Source organism: Drosophila suzukii, chromosome X (assembly GCF_043229965.1).
Source record: "Drosophila suzukii chromosome X, CBGP_Dsuzu_IsoJpt1.0, whole genome shotgun sequence".
NCBI lineage: Eukaryota > Metazoa > Arthropoda > Insecta > Diptera > Drosophilidae > Drosophila > Drosophila suzukii.
The window spans coordinates 5,900,642-5,921,136 of NC_092084.1; the positions used below are offsets into that span (position 1 = coordinate 5,900,642).

At 45.4% G+C, this 20,495-nt stretch overlaps 2 protein-coding genes and 1 pseudogene across 13 annotated transcripts; all 3 read right to left on the reverse strand.

The window, feature by feature from the left end:
- Positions 1 to 931: 931 nt before the first annotated feature.
- On the reverse strand, positions 932 to 1,430 carry LOC139353490 (uncharacterized; annotated as a pseudogene).
- Positions 1,431 to 2,073: 643 nt separating this feature from the next.
- Positions 2,074 to 15,167, reverse strand: RhoGAPp190 (Rho GTPase-activating protein 190). 12 transcript variants are annotated; one of them, XM_017083668.4, is made up of 16 exons: positions 15,027 to 15,167; positions 11,263 to 12,555; positions 10,430 to 11,112; positions 9,433 to 10,015; positions 9,197 to 9,375; positions 8,889 to 9,131; positions 8,752 to 8,817; positions 8,146 to 8,271; positions 6,984 to 7,028; positions 5,619 to 6,119; positions 4,689 to 4,913; positions 4,445 to 4,497; positions 3,976 to 4,372; positions 3,784 to 3,915; positions 3,573 to 3,717; positions 2,074 to 3,500 (listed from the first exon to the last, which is right to left on the reverse strand). In XM_017083668.4, the coding sequence occupies exons 2-16, from the start codon at positions 12,543 to 12,545 to the stop codon at positions 3,302 to 3,304; spliced, it is 4,860 nt and encodes a 1,619-aa protein (XP_016939157.2). In that variant the 5' UTR covers positions 12,546 to 12,555; positions 15,027 to 15,167; the 3' UTR covers positions 2,074 to 3,301. The 12 variants fall into 12 exon arrangements, with proteins under 12 accessions (XP_016939157.2, XP_065724205.2, XP_016939155.2 ...); XM_065868133.2 differs by having other exon boundaries at positions 3,976 to 4,375; XM_017083666.4 differs by having other exon boundaries at positions 4,680 to 4,913.
- Positions 15,168 to 15,864: 697 nt separating this feature from the next.
- On the reverse strand, positions 15,865 to 20,435 carry IntS2 (integrator complex subunit 2). The gene is made up of 4 exons (XM_017083871.4): positions 20,319 to 20,435; positions 19,161 to 20,182; positions 17,015 to 18,651; positions 15,865 to 16,952 (listed from the first exon to the last, which is right to left on the reverse strand). Exons 2-4 carry the CDS (start codon positions 19,974 to 19,976, stop codon positions 16,094 to 16,096), a joined length of 3,312 nt encoding a protein of 1,103 aa, XP_016939360.2. The 5' UTR covers positions 19,977 to 20,182; positions 20,319 to 20,435; the 3' UTR covers positions 15,865 to 16,093.
- Between the last annotated feature and the right edge of the window lie 60 nt (positions 20,436 to 20,495).

Below are 20,495 nucleotides of genomic sequence, written 5' to 3' on the forward strand. Positions count from 1 at the left end.
TGAGGATATTTAAGAATTTTAAGCGACGGGTGTTAATTGCCATTTCAAGGATGGAGAATCGTGTTTGGCACCTGGATGCACTTTGCAGATCATGGGAACTACGATTTAGACCCTCTGTTCCTTGCCAATACGATTCTACCTCGCTTCCAACTTTGAAATCACAACCATCGTATTGGACAGCGATTATTACGATGAATTTGATTTCAAACTTAGCAGCGATGAAAAAGCGTATGAGCTAAAACCCTGGTGCTAGAATTTGGTCTAGCCGACCTAGATATACATATGTCTTATAAGGAATTCAAGGTTCAGCCCATATGACGGCCGGATAATGATTAGAATGATATTTGCTTCAATATCATGAATATCATACAGATGGTGTAAAATATTATAGCCAAAAGTTTAATACTTGTTTAAGATCAACACATCTGTAAATATAATATGATATAACACAACAATGCGTTTGGTTAAAGTAAAATATAAAATATAAGCTAAAGTAAAATTTTTGAAATTCCTCTAGTCTCATCTGAAAAACTGCAATAAAAAACTATTTCTAATAAATGCTTTATATATGTATTTGGATTTTGGGAGATCAAATAAAAATATGTTCGGATATGTATTATGTATTCAGATTTGTATTATCAATAAGCTTTTAATTTTTTTTCAGACTACCCCCATTAAATATTTTATAGTTATTGGTATTTTGGAAGCACATTTTTGGCATTCGTGTAGATCAAACATGAACATGTTCGGATATTTTGAAGTGTACTATAGACGTAGCTTCCAATTTATCCCAGTAAATATTTTATATTCTCACTGGGATTTCGGGAGCACATTTTTGTGTTTCGAGTAGTAGATAAATTTCGAATTATACCATAGACTTAACTTCCAATTTATCCCGGAGCACACCCCCAGTAAAAAGTCGTTTTCCAAATGCTTCACAAATATTTGGAAAATGCCCACAAATTTATTTTTGTTTTGTTTGATTTGATTTCATTATCATTTCTTCCCTCGTCTCTTGGTTGTGGCGCCTCCACATCGCTGCCAGCCCATTGGATGGAGTCCGGGAGCAGTGGCCGCCATCTGACATGGAGGATCCATGGATCCATGGATCCGGGATCCAGAATCCAAAATCCAGAATCCCGATTCCGGATTCCGGAGCGTGGGAGTGAGAGGTGGAACTGGGCGAGCGGGACGGGGAGAGTCGCTGCATTCCGCGCGGGAAGAGGGCTTCGTTCTGGGGGAAATCCCCTTTTCATTAAAAAGGGGGCGTGGCTGCTTGGCATGGGCGTGGCATAAAATTTGCTTTTAAAAATATCATTACACATCACGTCAATTACAATTTTTTTGTTCGTTTTGTTTTGCATTTTTTTTTGTTTTGTTTCGTTTAGACATATTTGCTTGGTTTTTGTTTAGTTTTTGTTTTTTTTTTTCAGTTTAGCGTATATAAATAAATGCATACACATATATACGGTAATATATAGACGGTATATATATGTACGTGTACAAATAATGCAATAGACACACATCTATACAAATTATACTATATAATGGTTAAGTTTTTCTCTTCTTTTTCTCTCGTTACTTGTTTTAGATTTTATGTTGAGTGCTTATTTTTCTGTTTTTTTTTTTGGCAACAGATTTCGCGTTATTTTCCTTTCCTTTAAGTTTGAGGTCCGTTTCAGACACAAGATACACAATTACATAATTAAGTTTCGGTTTTGTTCGGTTTATATAAAAAATTAATGCTCAATTACAAGGAATAACACTTAGGCGTATGTTGTCTACAATTTTTTACGTCTGTGCTTCGTTTGCCTCTGCCTGTTGTCAATATTACTTTCCCTTTCTCCTGCTTACCTTCCAGATACCAAGATATCAAGATATCATGTCTGCTTCTCGCTTTTAGTTAAAATATATGCGTACATGGGTAGAAATGGTATAATTTGTTGTTTCGCTAATTTGATACAGTACACACACATTTTGTTTGGTTTTTGTTTTTGAGAGACAGATAGAGAGTATTACATTAAGGATTATATGCCTGGCTAATGCAAATATCAATTAGACAATCAGTGGAGATTCTTGAGTGTGGGGGGAAATTTGAGTTTTATTTCTTCGTTTTTCGTTTTTGTGGGAGATTTCCTTTGCCGTTTCCGTAGTAATTATCATTTTTTGCTTATATGGTAGCTATATAATTATATAGTGTATATCTAGTTGGATGACAAACATACATATACAGACACACACACTGAGATGCACATTTAGTTTAGCTCGAAAATTAGATTTTGCTCGGTTGTTCTTATGGGTATTTTTTCTTTTATAGGGGGTTTTCCATTTTCTTATCGGTTGTGCTTTAGCCCTAAGCCTCCTCATCATCGTCACATCATCCTGCTGCTCCTCTACTTTCTCCTATACTAGACACACAGACATTTAGTGGTATTTAAATATATATATATATATTGTATATCTAGCATTATCGCTATTGTGTTTATATGGAAATTTGTTTGCTGATCGCGCATTATTTTTAACATACAATTACAATTACATTTATAACATACACAGATACACAGTAAATTTTATTTAACCATCTTCATACTAGATATCGTCTCCCCAAGCTTTCCATCTATATCTTGGTTTTGCTTTTTGTTTTTTTTTTGTTTTGTTTTTTGTGCGTTGTCGTTGGCGCCCCCGCCCCGCCCCTTTTTGATAGGGGGAGGGTGTTCGGGTTGGGGGGTCAAAGGAGTACAAGGGGTGACCAAGGGGCGGGGTGTGGGGGGCGGCGAGGGGAGGTCTCACTCAATGGATTCAACGACAAAGGACGCACCACACAGAGAAAATACTTGACGCGTTTACATATATCACGGAAACACAACAAAGCCATCGATACAAAATATATATTGTATATATAAAAAATAAATATACCCTACTTAGCCAAGTTCTGTTCTCTCGCTCGCTCGCACACACAATCACGAATCACGAATCTCACACACTGCACACAATAGACCCAAGTATATTATATACTATTATAAATATGTATATGCCTGGCTGCTGATCCTCATTTGAATGAATCGATCGATCGATGGGCTGCCTCCTGCTAACGCCTCCTGCCTCCTTTCTCCTTCCTATGGCTATTACTAATATGCTCCTTAGATCAACACCCAAAAAACACAAAGCACACATGGCACACTGGCGCCCACATTCATACACACAACGCACATTGAATCTAACTATCTCGTTTTGGCTTCGCGTCCGGCGGTCAAGTGAAAGTCCAATGCTGCCATGGCCATGGCCTGGCGGGGATCTAGGCCTAGACCATGACAAAGGCGTCCTTGCCGCAGAACAGATACGGGAACTGGTCGATCATGGTCTGGACAATGTCCTCCAGATACGGACGCAGCTGCTCGAAGTGGCCCATGTCGGTGAAGTCGATGGGAATGAGTGTGGGCCACCAGCAGATGGCCAGGTTCTTGCTGTCCATGCTGTTTAGCTTCGAGTTGTCCGAGACGCTGTGGGTAATAAGGGTAATATTAGAGTAAGTATCAGAGTATCAGTATCAATGGCATTTCCCCGGAACTTACTGCACAAAGTGCTGGAATATGTATTTGAGTATGGCAAAGTTGATGGGCGGCAGCTTTTGGAGCAGCGATTTTAAAGCTATCAAGCGGCAACTCCGGTCCGTTTTGACCTCCACATTCAGCTTGGAGTTGCCCACGCCGCGGGAACCTGCAAGCAGGAAGGAAAACAAGTGAAATGGGACCGAAGGAAGTGCATACTGGCTGCTATATATACCGGCAATCTCCTCCAGCTCCTTGATAATGTCCTTGCTGAACAGCGGCGGCAGGCGCTTGGAGAAGAAGTCCTTCAGTGCGGTGGCCACTGCGTTGACGGGAATGTCCAGCGCATCGATCTCAGTTTTGGTATCTGTACAGGATTCACAGGATGTTAATAATATGCCTACATACATGTGGAACCATAACTTACCCTCTTCGAATCGCTGGAACAGCATGTCCACGTGCGCCCTGCTCCCCGGCACCCTGTAGATGCCCTCGGAATCCAGGCCCTCCTTCTCGATGAACTCCACGCACTTGTTGAGGAAGATGGGGATCTCGCCCTGCTCGGAGCTAATCATTAGCTTGCCAAACTGCGCCTCCGCCGACTCAACCAGGCCCTTGGAATTCTGCTTGAGCTTGCGCTTGAGCTTCTTCTCCTGCTCCTTCTCCTTCTCCTGGAGCTTACGCAGCCGGGCCGTCTCCTCCTTGAGGCGCCGCTTCTCCAGCTTCTCCAACTTCTCGTACTCCTTCAAGCACTTGGCGCTGTATTCGGGCAAGTTCTCCGTGCCGAAGATGCCTGCAGCCGCCAGTTCCGGCACCATGGAATACTGCTTATATTAATGGGACAATGATCAGGTTAAGTTAACGAAAAACAGGTAACCATATCGAGAAGGACTCACCTCCGGCGACTTGTCGCTCTTCATGAAATCGGGAACGCAAGGTTCGGGTTTCTCTGTGGAAATTCCAAGGAAATACAATAAGTTAGCAGGGGAACGAGTGTTTTCTTAGGGGTTTCTATAAATATCTATTTAATATTTAAACATTTTCAGGGAAAATATGGAATTGAGGAATAGATACAGACAAGATGTCCTGGGAAGAAGACTACAAAATAAAAGCAAAGATCACGACACATACTTTTCTCACCTGGCCCGCCGCCGCCAACGACCATGCGCTGGTAGTGCAGCGGAATCTCCGGCGGACTCACATAGGAGCCGAACGGAGGAACTCGCGGCGTCTGCACCGGGATGGCCACCTTCTTCTTCTTCTGCTTCTTGGCGGCCACCGGCTTCTTGCTGGCCTTGTAGTAGGCATTCTGCTGGCGCACCCGTCGCTCCGTGGAACTGGCACAGCTGTCGGATTCGGTGCAGTCTGCGGGTGAAACAATGGATCGGGATGAGAAGAGCGTTCCCCTTGGTTCGGGGGTTTAAAGCGGTGGCGCGGGGTGAGGGGTGGTGGTGCGGGGGACACAGAAGACAATGCTTTCAATGATTTTCCTACTCCAAAAGGAACTTGATCTTAACATGGCACTTCAAACGTTATATTATAATGTTATTGATTTTGGATCAGTGGATGTGACCATTTCAAGGCAAATCTCTTTGTTTACAAGGCAATAAAATAAATGTAAGAAAAAGTAAAGTAAATGAATGAATCAATATCACATTAAGTTATTCAAGGAACTTTGAAAATAAATATTTTGGTTCAGAATGTTACTTATAACTTTAATTTTTTGAGATCTCTAGAGTTCTACAGAATTCAAATTACATACTCATTCAAAGTTCGTCACAAAACAACCGCAAAAAATATATTTTCCTTTTGTTTTATAAAAAAAATACCTCTCGATCAGCTGAAAACTTTAAAACTCTCAACTATTGGATGACACTATATATGGGTAGACGTAATTTCGATCTGTTAACATCAAGTTCGTGGGGTCATTTCTTGTTATCTGTGCAGGGTGAGTGATTCGGGTGAGTTAGTGGGCGAAAGAAGGTTAGTCCTAGCGAACTTCTAGCGAAGATGCCCCGCCAAACGGCCAGCTGGTCAGCTGGCCAACCAGGTTGTTTCCGGCCTCAGTACCTTCGTTTTCGTAGATCTGCTCGTACTCGGCCAGCTCCTCGGAGTCCTCGTCCTCGCCATCCAACTGGGCATGGTCATAGCGCTTGCCGTCCTTGTCGCAGGGCTCCAGATACGAGTCGCCCATGCTGCCGCTGCCACCGGTGCCCAGTCCCAGGCCCAGCCCAGTGCTGCCCGATCCCGAGCCGGAGCCCGAACCCGAACCGGAGCCGGTGAAATTCATCTTGGCCACCGCATCGCTGACCAGCTGGAAGTTCTTCATGTTGAGCTTGCCCGGCTGCTGGGTGGGCAGGGTGAAGGTGGAGGAGCTCATGGCTGGGCAGTTGCGACTGGGCGCCTCGCCCACCTTCAGCGTTTGGCTGGGTCCCTTCGGGCGGATCTTGTTCAGATTGGAGTCGATGTGCCGGCGACCGGTGGTGTAGGCATGTGTCGATCCGCTGAAGTTGTTCCAAATCGAGTTCTTGTTCATGTTCCGCCGCCCGTCGCTCTTATCCTCCAGCCACTCTAAAGATGGCCAGCCACGCGGGTTGCAGAGAGTTGGGAGAGAAGCAGAGATTCACATTAGCCCAATCGGAGGAGGAGGAGGAGGAGGTGCCCTTCGGGGGACTTCTCAAACTATAACTGCCATTGCTGACGGCATGCATCGGTCTGGGGCACAACTTCTTGACGAACCAAACTAAAGCTTCAAATGAAACCAGTGTTTTAATGATTTAATATGAGTTCTGCTTAGTTGCGTCATGTTCATGTGCACTTATCTACTTGTATATAGGCTGCTATCGAGTCTACGCTTAGTTTTTTACTGCATATGAGCAATACAAATAGTATATACATATTACTAATTCACAATAAATCAGTTAAATGGAACATTTTATTAATGCTTTAAAAATGAACTTTATTGTTATCATTTATATTTGTATATATATATTTTTCAAGTTAAAAAAATACATATTTAATAGTGAAACCCATTGCATAATTTAGTTATATTTCTTCTTGTTTTTTAAAAAGAACATTTTATTAATACTATAAAAGTGAGCTATTTTGAGCTATCTAAAATATACTAAGTTGAAAAAATGGTTTTTTCTAATAACTCTAACAACTCGTCTCGTTTTTTTAATAATACACATTTAATAGCTACCTTTCGCCCTAAATTTGTTATATCATAAGAAGTTGTGCATTTGACCAATACACACCATAGTCAAGCAATAAAAATTGGGAGGAGATGCAGGGGCAAGCAGCAAAATAAACTCGGGGGATTCGTGCCGGGGATTTGATTTTGATTTTCAGGCGGTGCTTCGGTTGCAAGTTCCAACAGAAATGGTCTAAATCTAGTGTCTACAACTTAGGTGGATCGTGAGAATAGAGATTAACCTGCATCATGGGTGGCTAGTGAATCCTTGGACCCGCTGACATCCGCTGCGTGTCGGGAAACGAGACAAACGAGAGCAAACACACGGGATTCATCAGATTTGAAATGGATTTGAACTCCGACGAGGGATTCCACGGAAAAAAACAGAGAGAGCAAAGCAAAAGGAGAACATGGGGAACAGCAAACGAACGAAAGAACATCTGTACAATCGATTCCCATCCAGGTTGGGCTTTGGATTGGTTTTTTTTTTGTGTTTTGGCTGGGTTCGTGGGTCGGGGACCATGGATACATGGAATATATACATATACAGCGTTACTGGCAGACAGTACGGGCTCACGAAACTGAAGAATTCACGTAAAAATAAGGAATAAGGACAGCTAAAATATAAAACAAAAACGGGAGGAGCAGGAAGAAACATTCAGGTGGTGGAGCGAATTTGATTGAAGTTGATTGATCTAGATCTGCTGAGATATCCTTGCAGAGACCTTTTAGTTTGTTCCAAAAAAATTATTATATTTCTAACTGCTTTTTCTTTAATCTATTATTATTTTTAAATATATTTATATTTCAGGAATTTCACTAAATTACGAATTTTGGGTTGGGAGAATTTAACATATGTTTCAAATAAAATAACATAGTATTGTTTACAGATAAAAAAATTTAAAGAAGAAGATATATTTACACTTTAGAAATTGGGTATTTAATTTAACCACAAATTACGTATCAAATTACTTTTATTTATAGTTTAAGACCCTAACATAATCTGGAATTTCAATATATTACAACATATGTACAGAGTTTTTCAAAAAAAATTCTTCATAGTTCGAGTCTATTCGCTTCCTAAATGATTTCACTTTAAATTAAACGAAACAAATTTTCGAAACAATTAAAAATTTGCGGAAAAATCAGGATAATGTTCTCTTTGAGGATATCGCCAGCTGTACCCAAAAATGAAGAATCAAGGGCGGGAAAGAAAAAGGTCTGGAGAAAGGAGTGAGAGGTGGTGAAGTTTCGTTGGTGTTTTTCGAGTGATCACAACAAAGAAACCAAATAAATAAATAATATCTCTAAGGGATAGGGATGATAACGAGATAGAGAGAGACAGATAGAGATAAGAGATATAAACAAGAATATAGGAGAAATATATTCAAATAGTTAGATTACATGTTATTTCTTCCAAACTTGATTCTGAAGCCGAAACGAATTGACTCTTATATGTGCATGTAATGAGCTGATGATCTGGAGGGGCTGGCTCTGGAGGAGTTGTTGGAGGAGGGAATATCTGGAATCCTTATATATTTTCGTTTTGTTTTTTTTTTGATTGAGTATTGTTTGTTTGAGAGCAAATAATTTGATTTGCAATAGGCAAAACGACAACAACAAATACACACACAGAGATAAATCGATAAAAAATGGTTAAGGTTAATCGTTAATTAATAATAATCATTATAGAGTATATATAGATATGGCGCATATAAGTATATGTATGGCATGGTAATGGCATGATCTCGATCTCCACGAGTTGGCAATGAGATGGGTGAATGAATTAATGGATGGTCTGGATGATGAAATGGATGAATATTCATACATGGATAATTATATATCGTATATGGGTATGTATTATATATATATATATAGTTCATTGGCTATGGAGCACGAATTCTGAATGAGTTTGGTTTCTTTTTGTTTTTGTTTTTGGGTTTGGTTTAGCTTTTTAGGTGGGGGCTTTTGGCTTGGTCGTTTGGGATCAGTGGCCAGCATGGAACTTACTTTGATGCAGGTGCTTGGGCTTTTCGTTGTCATCGTAGATTTCATCTAATGATATATCTCTTTCTTCTGCAAGAGGAAAGTATAACGATGAGAAGGTTTCCGGATATGTGTATGCACGTATGGACGATATGGCGTACCATTTAATGAGTTGAGAGATCGGGTAGGAGCCATTTCGTAGTTCTCACTGCCGGAACCGTCGGTTCCCAGCGTATTGGACAGCATGTAGCTCTCGTGGCGCGGCGGCGGGCGTGGCATCTGGTTAACAGAGTTCTCCAGCGTGCCCTCGCCCGAATCCAAAGTAATTGACTCCTCCACATGCAGGTTCTCCACCTCGTACTTGTTGTCCCAGGCCGTCTTCAGGAATGGATTATAGAACGCAACTGCAATCAAATTCAGATATTAATGTTAGACCCAACATCTCGAATTCGATCAAAGCATCACTTACACTTGACATACTGATCCGCCGAGAAGGTCATAAAGCTGCCCTTGAAGCGATCAGCCACCGCATTGCCCTCGGTGATCAAAAACTGGCAAATATCGCTGTTGAAGAAGGCATTAACGCCCCCGCTCTCGGTCACCGCGATAATCTGCAACGGAATGTTGGCATTCTGGGCTGCCAGGATGCTACAAAAATTCCGAAATATTAAAATAGTACTAGAAAACATAACTACAATCACTCACCTAAGATTTGCCAACGAAGATCGACGCTTGGCGGAGTAAAAGTAAATATAGCCATGGATCAGCTCATCGCGGTACTGGCTAGTGCCGTGATATGAAGACAGGATGAACTCCACACGCCGCTTGGCATCGCCAATGAAGACGTCGACAATGATGGAGTGCTCGCTGGCCTTGACCAGCGTCGATTCCGCCACCAGCGGCTGCACAATGTTCTCGATGTCGTACTGATCGCCACAGAAGATGCAGCACAGGATGCGCAGGTCCGTGTGGTTGGAGGGATATGGCTCGTAGCTCTTCATCTCGGTCAGCTTCAGCGACAGGATGACGATGTTGAGTATGTCGTACACGTACTTCTGGTGATTCTGCGTATGGTCGATGAAGTCGCAGTGCAGCATCTCCGACAGGCGCATGCCCTCGTTGCGCAAGTACTCCACCTCGTTCTCTTTGAGATCCTGCGGCTGGTAGACCAGCACAATAGGCAGATTCTCGAACTTGTCCTCCAGCTCCAGGTTGCAGAGCAGAGTGCGCTCCAAGTTGTCTTTGAGCGTCTCAAAAGATTGCTGGTTGGAGTATACGCAAATCAGGCCTGAAAAAAAATGTATGGGAAAGAGTGTTCGAGTCAGTAACGGAAATTGCTATGAAATGGGAATAATATATACTATTTCCCATAGTTTTGATAATTCAAAACTATTAGCAAGCCAATTTAAGAGTTGCTTATCATGACTTTTAAAGTGTGTCTTTTTGTCATAGGACAGGTATATCAGCATTATTTCCCTTAAGCTAAATCAATTATCGATCACAAATGAGAAATACATAATCAAAAGGCTGTGAGTAAGCAAAGTGATATCATTTGTGAGCAATAGACACTCGTTAATTTGCTAAATACTATATCTGGGTGGCATAGTGAGCAACAGGGCAATTAAGTGCAATTATTTAAGCAGGCGTTACCCATCAAGCGGTGCAAAACCCCGTGCCAAAATCTATGAGAAACACAACTTACCACTCGAGTAGACATCGATGGCCTTGAAGGCCTCCATGTCGCCGTTGGCAATTCGGTAGTTGAGATAGTACGTCTGGTTCTCGTAGATGTACTCGCCCTTGCTGCCGGTGCAGATGCGGATGTCGTTGAGAAGATCGCTGGCCAGGTGCTCAGAGCCCACGATCAGCAGATTGAGCGTGCGGTCACTGCCGCTGCCGGTACTCTTCCAACCACCGCCGCTGGGCGTCTTGTGGTTACCGGCCGACTTGTCGGACAGCACCTCCTCGATCAGGCTGTCCACACAGTTGTAGAAAAAGGGGCAGTGGTCGCGGATGGGGCAGTGGATGAAGCGCAGGTGCTGGACGAGCATCAGGCGACGCTCCTGGTCCAAGCGATCGAGCATCTTGTAGCGCGAATCCTCCTGGATGACATCGGTGATCTGGCGGACATCCTCCTGCGTAATGTTGTCCACGTTCTTGAACTGCAGAAAGTATTGAGCGTGCTCCAGCAGAAGCTCCACAAAGTTCTGCTTGCTCTTCTCGATAATGTCGTCCTGGTGGATATCATAGATCTGCTGGCAGTCGTGCTCCGAGAGTGCCTCGAAGCATTCGCGGCCCATGAAGAGGACTCGCACCTCGGACAGCTGCTTGCCGGGCGTCACAAAACCAGACTCCTCCAGCAGCATTTTGAACTGCTGCTTCCATCTGGGGGAAATCGAGGGAATGTAGGAGGTTTTAAATTAGTTTGCATTACAAAATTAAGAACTCTGATATAACAATACACATTACAGTTATTATTATGGTTGGATTTGATAAAATAACTTGGTTTTACTAAGTGATCAAAAGCTGACTCACCCAATCTTTTTCTTGTCCTGCTGTACCGAGTTCAAGTAGTTACGGAAGACGGTCTCTGCCTCGGAAGTCTCCAGCACATCGAACGGAATGCGGGCCTCGTCCTCCGCCTCGTCCATGTCCACCAGCTCCGTCCACGAGGCCTGCGGGCACTCGAAGAAGTACTGCTCGAACTCGATGTGATTCTGCAGATAATTCCTGGCGCACTCCCACGCGTCGTCATCGCTGATATTTAGGGCCCCAATGTCCGGCAGCAGGTACTCCAGGGCCAATGCGAACTTGTCCAAATACTGATGTAGCTTTTTGTTGAGATGATCGTCGCGCAGCTTCTTCATGTGCCGCCGGAAGAGCTTCTGACCGGCCTCGTGGCCAAATATGTTGAGGAACTCGTTCCACTCGCGGTATTGCGACAGCATCTTAGAGCCCTGCGACCACAGGACATGATAGTCGGTGATCTGGTTGCGAATCAGTCGCGTCACCGCCTCTGATCGTGTGTCCAGGAGCTCCTTGCGTGATTTGGCCGACTCCTGGTAGGAGATGATCTTGACCCGGTTCTTAACCTTGTCGATCATCTGGGCGAGCAGGAGGAAGGCCAAATCGATGTTGATGCTCTCGTGGGCCGATGTCTCGATCAGCTGAACGGTGCTCTTGTAGTCCTTTCGCTGGCTAATCTTCTCCGCCTCGCGGACATATAACTCGTAGGCGTCGTCGTTCTTGGTGGTCACCAGCACCAGGGGCTTCTTGTTCTTCAGAATGGTGGCGATTACATTCTGCACGAACTCCACCTGCTTCTCCACACTGCGATTGGGCACCGGACTCACATCGAAGACGACCACAAAGCCGTCGATACTGAGCCGGCCATCGGGCATCACCTTCTGCTCGTACTCCTTCTCGATGCCCAACTGATTCTTGCATATGTACATTAGCTTCTCCGCGGAGAAGACCTTGGTGGCGGTGCACCGCTTCGAGTACGGATCCATCTTGCCCACCTTAAAGGCCTGGAAGGTGGAGTCGTCCATGAACTCGGTCTGCTCGATGATGTTGAACTGGTACTCGACGCCCTCGTCCGTCGTCTTGCGCACATCGCCCCAGTAGAGGAAGTGGTCGTTGTTCACGATCCGGCCACTGAAGTCGCTCTGGCTGAGCACTGATATGTGATCGATGAAGTAGTCGTCGGCCATCGGGCGCATGAATCTGTTGCACAGGCATGACTTGCCCACGCCCACCTGGCCGCGGTCCTTTTCGGTCCCGGATAGTCCAATGACCGAGATGTTAAACTGACGCATCTTGACGTACCTGCGATGAGTCGGAGGAGGCGAGGATTAGATACAGGTATCTCTATACAGGATCCACAGATTAATGCTGTGTAACAAGTGTATACAAGTCGTAAAAAATAAGTAATTCGCAGAGGGGTTTTCTAGGTCTTTTTGGTCATAAGTACTAATCGCACCCTTATCATATCGATAAGGTGGTATCTACCGACTTTATTTTCAAACATGCCTATGAAAATTCATCATGCGCCTAACCAGCTTATCAAAATATCGCAATGTTGTAACCCTGTTGAGGCACACATATCCATCACTAATAGATTCACTATATCTCATACATATGAACATAACTTATTACCTATTTAAAGTTTATGTAAGACGATATCATACAAGTTTGCCCACAGAAGAGTTTAAAAGTATTTCTTTTCCGATTTCAGACTCTCACGACTTATAATGTTGAAGGATTGTTATTATTGTTATTATTATAAGGTCGGGTGATATAAGACCAATATCTTAATAGTCAAGACAATGGCTTTTTTTACTAGTAGGATCTCTTTGTGTTCTAAGGATAGTCTCATTTTACCATTCCATTTCACTTATCACAGTAAAAACCCGAAAATATGACTATTATCTAAGATAACCTTGTGAGATATAATATTATGGCACTTTGTCATAGGAACTGCATTATACATATCAAAACGATATGATCTCTTAGGAGAACCTTGCGTTTTATCTCTGTTTACGTGGAAATGGCAGCTTATGTTCAAGGATCTCCTGGGTTTCGCTGGGTTTCACAGAAAACATTCAATTGCTGGACACTTTTTCACGGGTATTCGCGATGCCAACGAATGACGATTTGCCAAGATAACCTTGTGCAAGATTCGAGTTGGAGAATAGCCCCCGAATCCCCCGCATCCACTGCGCACTGCCAATTGGCCGCAGGACCTTCACATTTTCGCACACTTTTCGCCAGTCTAGGACTTTGTCGTGGGTTTCCTTTGGCTACAACTACGCAGTTACGGATACATCCACGGATTGGGGGTCCAAAAACACGAGAGAGAGAGTGAGAGCGAGAGATTGGCTGCTGCGGTGTGACAAAAAAAAAAGTGGAAAAAACGCGAAAGCAATTTTCCTTTGCCGGCGATAAGCGAAAAAAAGCAATCCTTGTGATTTTCGGATATTCTCAGTCGATTTTTGATTTCACAATTACTTCACTGGGCTCTCCTGTATTACCTGGTTTTTCTATTTATTTATATGGCTAGTTTTTATACAACATTTTCGGCAAGTAGGAAAGTCAGTCTGCAACAAATCCTTTTTCCATCCTGACTGCGGCGGCTGCTCTGCCGCAGCGCTGCTTTCAGTGCTGCAAACTCAGGCGCAACTCTCTTTAAACCTGGAACGCTCTCCAAAGAGAGAGAGAGTGGAAAGTCAGAGAGAGAGCATGGCGTGGGTGGATGCGATTGTGGTTTGTTGTTGTTGTTGCTGCTCTCCAATTTGTTGCTGTTATCCTCGAGTGGGAGTGTGCAATTGTGTGCGCTTGTGTGCGTGTTTGTGGCAGCCTCAATGAGAGTGGAAATAATAAATTCCCCACTGAGCTTTAATTGAGTTTTTCCGGCGCACAACACACAAAACCACACACATATGTATGCAAGTGCAGTGCGAGCAGCGCAGAAGCGAAATTGGAGCTGCAACAGATTTCCTGTACATTCCCCGGGCTGCACAACATTTGGGTTTATTGTTGTTTATTGGAAGGACAAGACAAGACAAGAAGCAGGAAGAGAAAGAGAAAGGAGAGAGGCGATGGCGCTGGCGATAAGAGAGTACTAGTACTGCAAGTGCATGTGCAACGGTACAATTACAAACACAAACGGGTGGGGCGGGAGCGGGAGCGAAAGAGAGACGAAGAAAGACAGACTGAAGACAGCATAAAATTTCGGAAAATTAAAATTCAGATTCAGATTTTTGTTGCAGAAACAGAAACAGAAGCAGAAAAGAAAAACACTGTTGCCGCATCCGTCTAGCCATCCCGCTCGGGCGCGCACACTCCCAGCATCGCGGCATCTCGCTCTCTGCGTGTGTGTGGACAATTACCTGCAGCTGCGCACAAAGAATTCAAGTTGAATCTTCTTAGAGCCTTGTCTTCCTTGGCTTTTCCAGCCAGTGGTCACTTAACAAAATACTAAACAAATGCAATGCCAGCCTTATTTATTTGCTTTAATTTACTTTTCCCACCGCGAAACTCTCACTCACGCACACAGATGCACAATCACAAGACGAGACACACACACATATGCACTGAGGAGGGAGAGGGAGAGAGAGAGCGGGAGCGAGAGAGGAGAGGGAGCAGCGCGTACACAACGTATACAAAAGAAGACAATTACGAATCAGCATCGTAAACGCACACTGGAAAAGGAGTCAAAAAAGTCCCGATCCAGGACCAAAACGGCAAAACTCAATGACAGGCGGTTCGCAAAGCACGCGCGCACGCTCGCTACTCACAATTATTGCACTTGCACTCCAATGCGGGGGTTCGAGTTTACAATTTTAGTACGAGTAATTCACATCCGAGCTTTAATTTAACAACAACAAAAACTAGAGCTGGAACAATGGTCGAAGATTGGTCGCTACTATCGATTGCTTGTGGAGTGGCCCCACGTGGCAACGCCGGGAACGCGGTCGTGGGGTGGGTGCATCGGCTAAAAGGAGCTTGTCACGGCTAATTATCGATAGAAAAAGTAAACAGGCCGATAACCGAGCTTTTTAAATTAAAACATGTTAAATTTTAAATGAATATATGCAAACCAGACAGTTTAACAAAATAATATAAAATGTGGTTTTCCATTTATTTATATTTTTATAATGTTTTATGCATTTTTTTTATTTTATAATGTTTTAGGATTAATCATCATATTTGATTAATTCGTATATGATTAATATGTCATATAAAATAAATATTATTTAAATATGCTTACCCGTAAGTACTATTTTGGTACCACCAACAACCCCATTCATAGTCACCGCCACTATAGTTATCATTACTATTAATATCCCGATCCTTTGTGGAGTACTTGTGGCCCTTATTAAACTTTAGGGAGTCTCCGGCTGTTCCACTGTGCATTCCCAAAGATTAAAGATTTTTCTACCTTGAAGTCATTTCTTTTTACATTTCCGAAACCATCCACGTAGTACTTCTTTCACCTTGAGCTGTTAACAATTCACTTTGTAGGCCCTTATAAGTTTTCTATGATAGCCTTTGTCCACCCACTTTGGGAAAACAATTGAAAGATTATTTTGTTGTTCATCTCTTAATACGTATATATATATATAAATACAAGTGTACAAAACGACAATTACGGCTATATTGTATAGAAGACTTTTAAACTAGAGATATTTCATCTGGAAATATTATTATGCCTAGTTATTACACCCAGGTTTTTGCAATAAATGTTTATTCCGGTCATCTGTCGTTGTTATTATTTTACAAGCACTATTATTATCAGCTGGGTGACGGGAGCAGGGGCGGGGATGCTTACGAAGAACAAGGCGGGAGGCGGGATCAAATCCAACTAATACAGCTCCGACTTCTGCATGACGGCGGTGACCAGCGCCTTGAACGCGTCCTCGATCATGATGATGTGCAGCTGGGCATCCCGATACGAGCACAGCTTGGCGCTCTCGGTGAGCGGCATTTGCATGGTGGTCACGCCCAGGGACGACTGCGAGTGTAGGCTGCGGCCAGTCGTCATCAGGATGTTGACGCAGTCGTCGGCCAGGATGGGAAACGTTTCCACGAACCGCACCATCGCCGGCAGCACATTCCGCAGGAATTTGCACTTGGCCGAGGCGGTCAGCAGCGACAACGTCGTCTGGATCACATTCAGGCAGAATTTCGAGACGCCCAAACTCTTGGGTATCGAATAGTTGAGCACCAGGTGCGAGGTCAGCTCGATGGTGAAGATCTGCTTGTCCATTTCGGTGACGTTGAGGAACTCGTGCACGAAGTCAATGCAAATGTGCATCGATGGCACGCTGGCCACAATCATGGGGATAACAGACTTCGGATACGTTTGGAAGTGCACCAGTTTGGCCAGCGACGGCTCCGAGATGAAGGCCTGATGCACATAGGTGCCAATGATGCCCTGTATCTCACGCAGCTCCAGATGCGACACCCGATCGGAGGCCTTGCCGGCCATGTACTCGAGCACCTCCAGCAGGATGTGCACGGCGGCGCTCTCCTGCGAGGCAATTAGCGTGGTTTTCAGCTCCTCCCGATCCGCATCCGTCTGCACCAGGCCGTTCTTATCCAGCACCTGCTTCTGCTGCATGTGCACGTTGAGATAGGTCTTGGAGGCGGCCAGGCTGCCCTTGAGGATGCGCAGCAGGATCATCAGCAGATATGGCGAGCAGAACACGGAGCGAGGGCAGCTGTGGGTGCAAAAGGAGTAATGAATATTGAGGATATACAAACATCATAATTAAAAACCCACCTCAACACCTCCATGGGCTCCAGCAAACTCTCGTTGGCGAAGGTCCTGCGGTTGATCGAATCCGAACTGTTTGTAATCGCCCGCAGCGACATTATCCACAGGGTAGTGGGCAGCACGGCGTTCAGGCGCAGCCAGATATCGTTGTACAGATCCTTGATGTACCGCGGCACCGACTTGGCGAACACCATCGGCAGATGCTGCACCAGCTGCTGGCCATATTGCGCCTGCATTTCCGGCGGCATCTGGAGCAGCTGCTTGAACACGCGGATGGCCAGGTACGGTTTCGTCTGGATGGCGGCCAATGCCCGATCCAGTTGCTCCGGCTTGAGCTCACGCTTGCTCACCACTACGGTGGTGTTGCCCTGAGCCAAATTGTGCTCCTCCAGCCAGTCATCTACCATGCTGAGATGTGGATAGTTGGAGATGATCAACCGCAGCAGCGGGTGGAACAGCGAGAGATAATCGTGGTGGTAGTTGTGCGCCTTTTGGAGCAGATACTTCAAAGGCAGTCCGCCCAGGAAGTTGTTCGAGTACTCCTTCTGTTTGCGCCCACCCAAAGCACTGAGGTTCATCAGCCGCGTGTCCTCGTAAAGCATCAGGTAGTAGATCATCAGCAGTTGCGCGGTTAGTGGACATGTCACCTCGATCTGCGCCAGCTCGTCACTTTCGGCCATCGGTGGCAGTTCCTCGGCGAAGAACGTAAGCTTGGATGTGCGGAAGACGTGCAGGATCTCGGCCTCAGTGAAGGGCCGGTGCATGTGGTCAATATTCACCTTGCCCGTGGGATTGGGTATTATCAGCGTGTTGACAAACACCTCCACCAAGGCCGGCATCACCGGATGCACTGGCCTCACCGAGCTGCATATCTGCTTGAAGATCCACGACTTGATGGGCACTTTGTGCTTGAGGAAGGTCCTCGACTTCAGCAGCTGGTGGATGCAGTGCACCGGCAGGTAACCCGGAATGGTGCCATTTAAATTCGGTGTGACGGGTACACGGACAGCATGCAGCGCCACCACTTGTTCCGTGAACAGATCCTGTGTGAAGAGCTGCTTGATCCGGTTCGTGCTGTTCGGTCGGATGGGTATCTTCATGGCCAGCGTGGAGCAGACCATCTCGCTGATGGCCGAGATCTGATTGCTGTGAAAGTGGATGGCCAGCAGCAGGAGCATCTCACCCAGCGAGGTGCTGGTCCCGGAGCGCTTGCAAAAGAAGGCATCTTCGCGGATCAGCCACTGCAGCCACTCCACCGCCTTGTTCTCCAGCGGAATGGTGGACACCAGCGAGGGGCAGGCGATGAGCATGCACAGGGCTAGAGTCACAAACCGCACGCCCGATGGCGTGGCCTGCGGACAACTCGTGACCAGCTGGGACAGGGCATTGATCTCGTCGTCGTTGAACTTGAGACCACCAATGCCGCGGAGGGCACAGTACAGCCGCAACAGCACCGCTCCCTGCAGATTGAAGTCACGCAGCTCCGACGCATTGGTCGTCGTTTGGATCACCTTCTGTAGCAGCTCCACGCGCACCAGATTCAGGGCATCGCCCTTCCGTTTCTGGCTGGAGCGGATGTAAACGGCGAACCAGGAGCGCAGGTTCTGGTCATTGCCCAGCAGTAGGCCCGTGAGGAAGGCGATCTGAGGGGGATAGCACAGTTTGTATTGTTATCTCTCTATATATACTTGTTGTCGTAGGTCTAAGTTACGCTAGCGAAATAGAAAAGGCTAGCAATAGGCGCTATTTTCGATTTGCCTTCCACATAATCATGTTACTCTCTAAAAACTATACCAATTACAAAAATAAACTATACTTATCGAACAGATATAATAATTAATAATTTAAAAGGTTTGATTCAATATTTTGATTAGACTTAATAAAATTGAAAATGTACTATCGTTATTATAGGTAGAATAAGATGGTTACTGTTATAACATTCATGTTTCATGTTAGATCCTCAAACATAAAGCCGAAATCTAGATCATTTTGGTAAATATTACTCTTTGCTCAAGTTAAACATAACACTTAACATGATTTTTACTTTATTTGGAAAAAGTTTGGTAACTACTTTTGGTGATAAAGTAGATCTGAAGATCTGCAGATAAAAGTTTAGATCTAAAAACCTTCTGGTTAATATTACCCTACTCACCAAATCCTCGGGATGCTTGAGCGTGAGCTTCAGCATGAACGACGGCACCTTGAGCATGTCCACGCACATGGACCGGTTGGCCAGCGCCTGGGAGGGATTCATCTCGCTGAGCCCCATGAGCAGCATCAGCCGGTGCTTGCCATCGCTGCCGTCCTCGTCACAGTTGGCGATCACATGGGACACCACGTCGCGATAGCAGTCGGGGAAGTTGGCCACCAGGGCGCAGATGATCCGATGGCCGTTGGGCACATGGACGAGGGCGTCCGTCAGCTCCAGTATGTTCAGCAGCGAGGGCAGCTCGGCCAGGGCAATGCACAGGATGTCCACCACCTCCTCCAGGTAGATGCCATCGTCCAGCATCTCCGAGTGGGCGGCGGGCTTCTGCTCGGAGACCTGCTGCTGCAGATTGAAGATCTCCGAGAGCACCACGCGCACCTTGCGCGCCACATCCGCCCGCTCGAAGCCCAGAGCAATGCCCGACTGGAGACCATACTCGTGCTGCTGGCCCTCGAAGAAGGCCGACTTCTGGCGCGCCTGCAGCTCCTTCTTCAGCTCGTTTTCCAGCTCGTGGTAGTTGACCTGCAGGTAAGAAACGATGCTGTTCACCACCTCGATGCCAATGAGCACGGCCAGGATCTGTTTGCGCGACTCCATCGACGACTCCGTGTTGTCCAGCGGCGACAGCAGGCTCATCCGCACCAGCGACGGCAGGACGGGTCGGATCTCCGCCTCCGGGTAGCTGGCCAGCAGGGTGATGTCCAGGTTCTGCATGGCGCAGAAGACGCGCGGCGACACATCGTACATCTTCACCGGCATCGTGTGCCAGTCCCTATTCCAGTGCCAGTCCCAACTTGTTGCTCCCGGCAATCCTCGTCTCCCCTGCTCGGTTTTCCCGCTCTTTTGGCCTGGCCGGCGAGTTTTCCGTGCTGCGAATGCCGGCACGGGTCTGCGTTAATCTCGGCGAGCGGTGGGTGGTGGAGGAGGATTCGATATCGATTACTGCTTAGAAAGTATTTTTGACTCTGAAATATACCAGCAAAATCTAGTATTCAGATTCGTTTTGTCCATTTCGATTCCGTTTCGTTTCGTTCCGAGCCAGATCTTGCATCTCCTTTTTTTACTGACACTTAAGGTGGCTTACGTTTTGCTGACACTTACGTTTGTTTGTGAATCCGGAGAATCCGAGATTCCGCTGAATCCACACAGCAAGAAAGCAGTAGGCGTTTTTTAGCTGCTTTTGCTCGTTCTCATTCTGTGGGATTTCTGGTACTACTAATCCGTTGGACAAATGGTATTTGCAGTATTTTAATACTGATTTTATACCAACCTAAATAC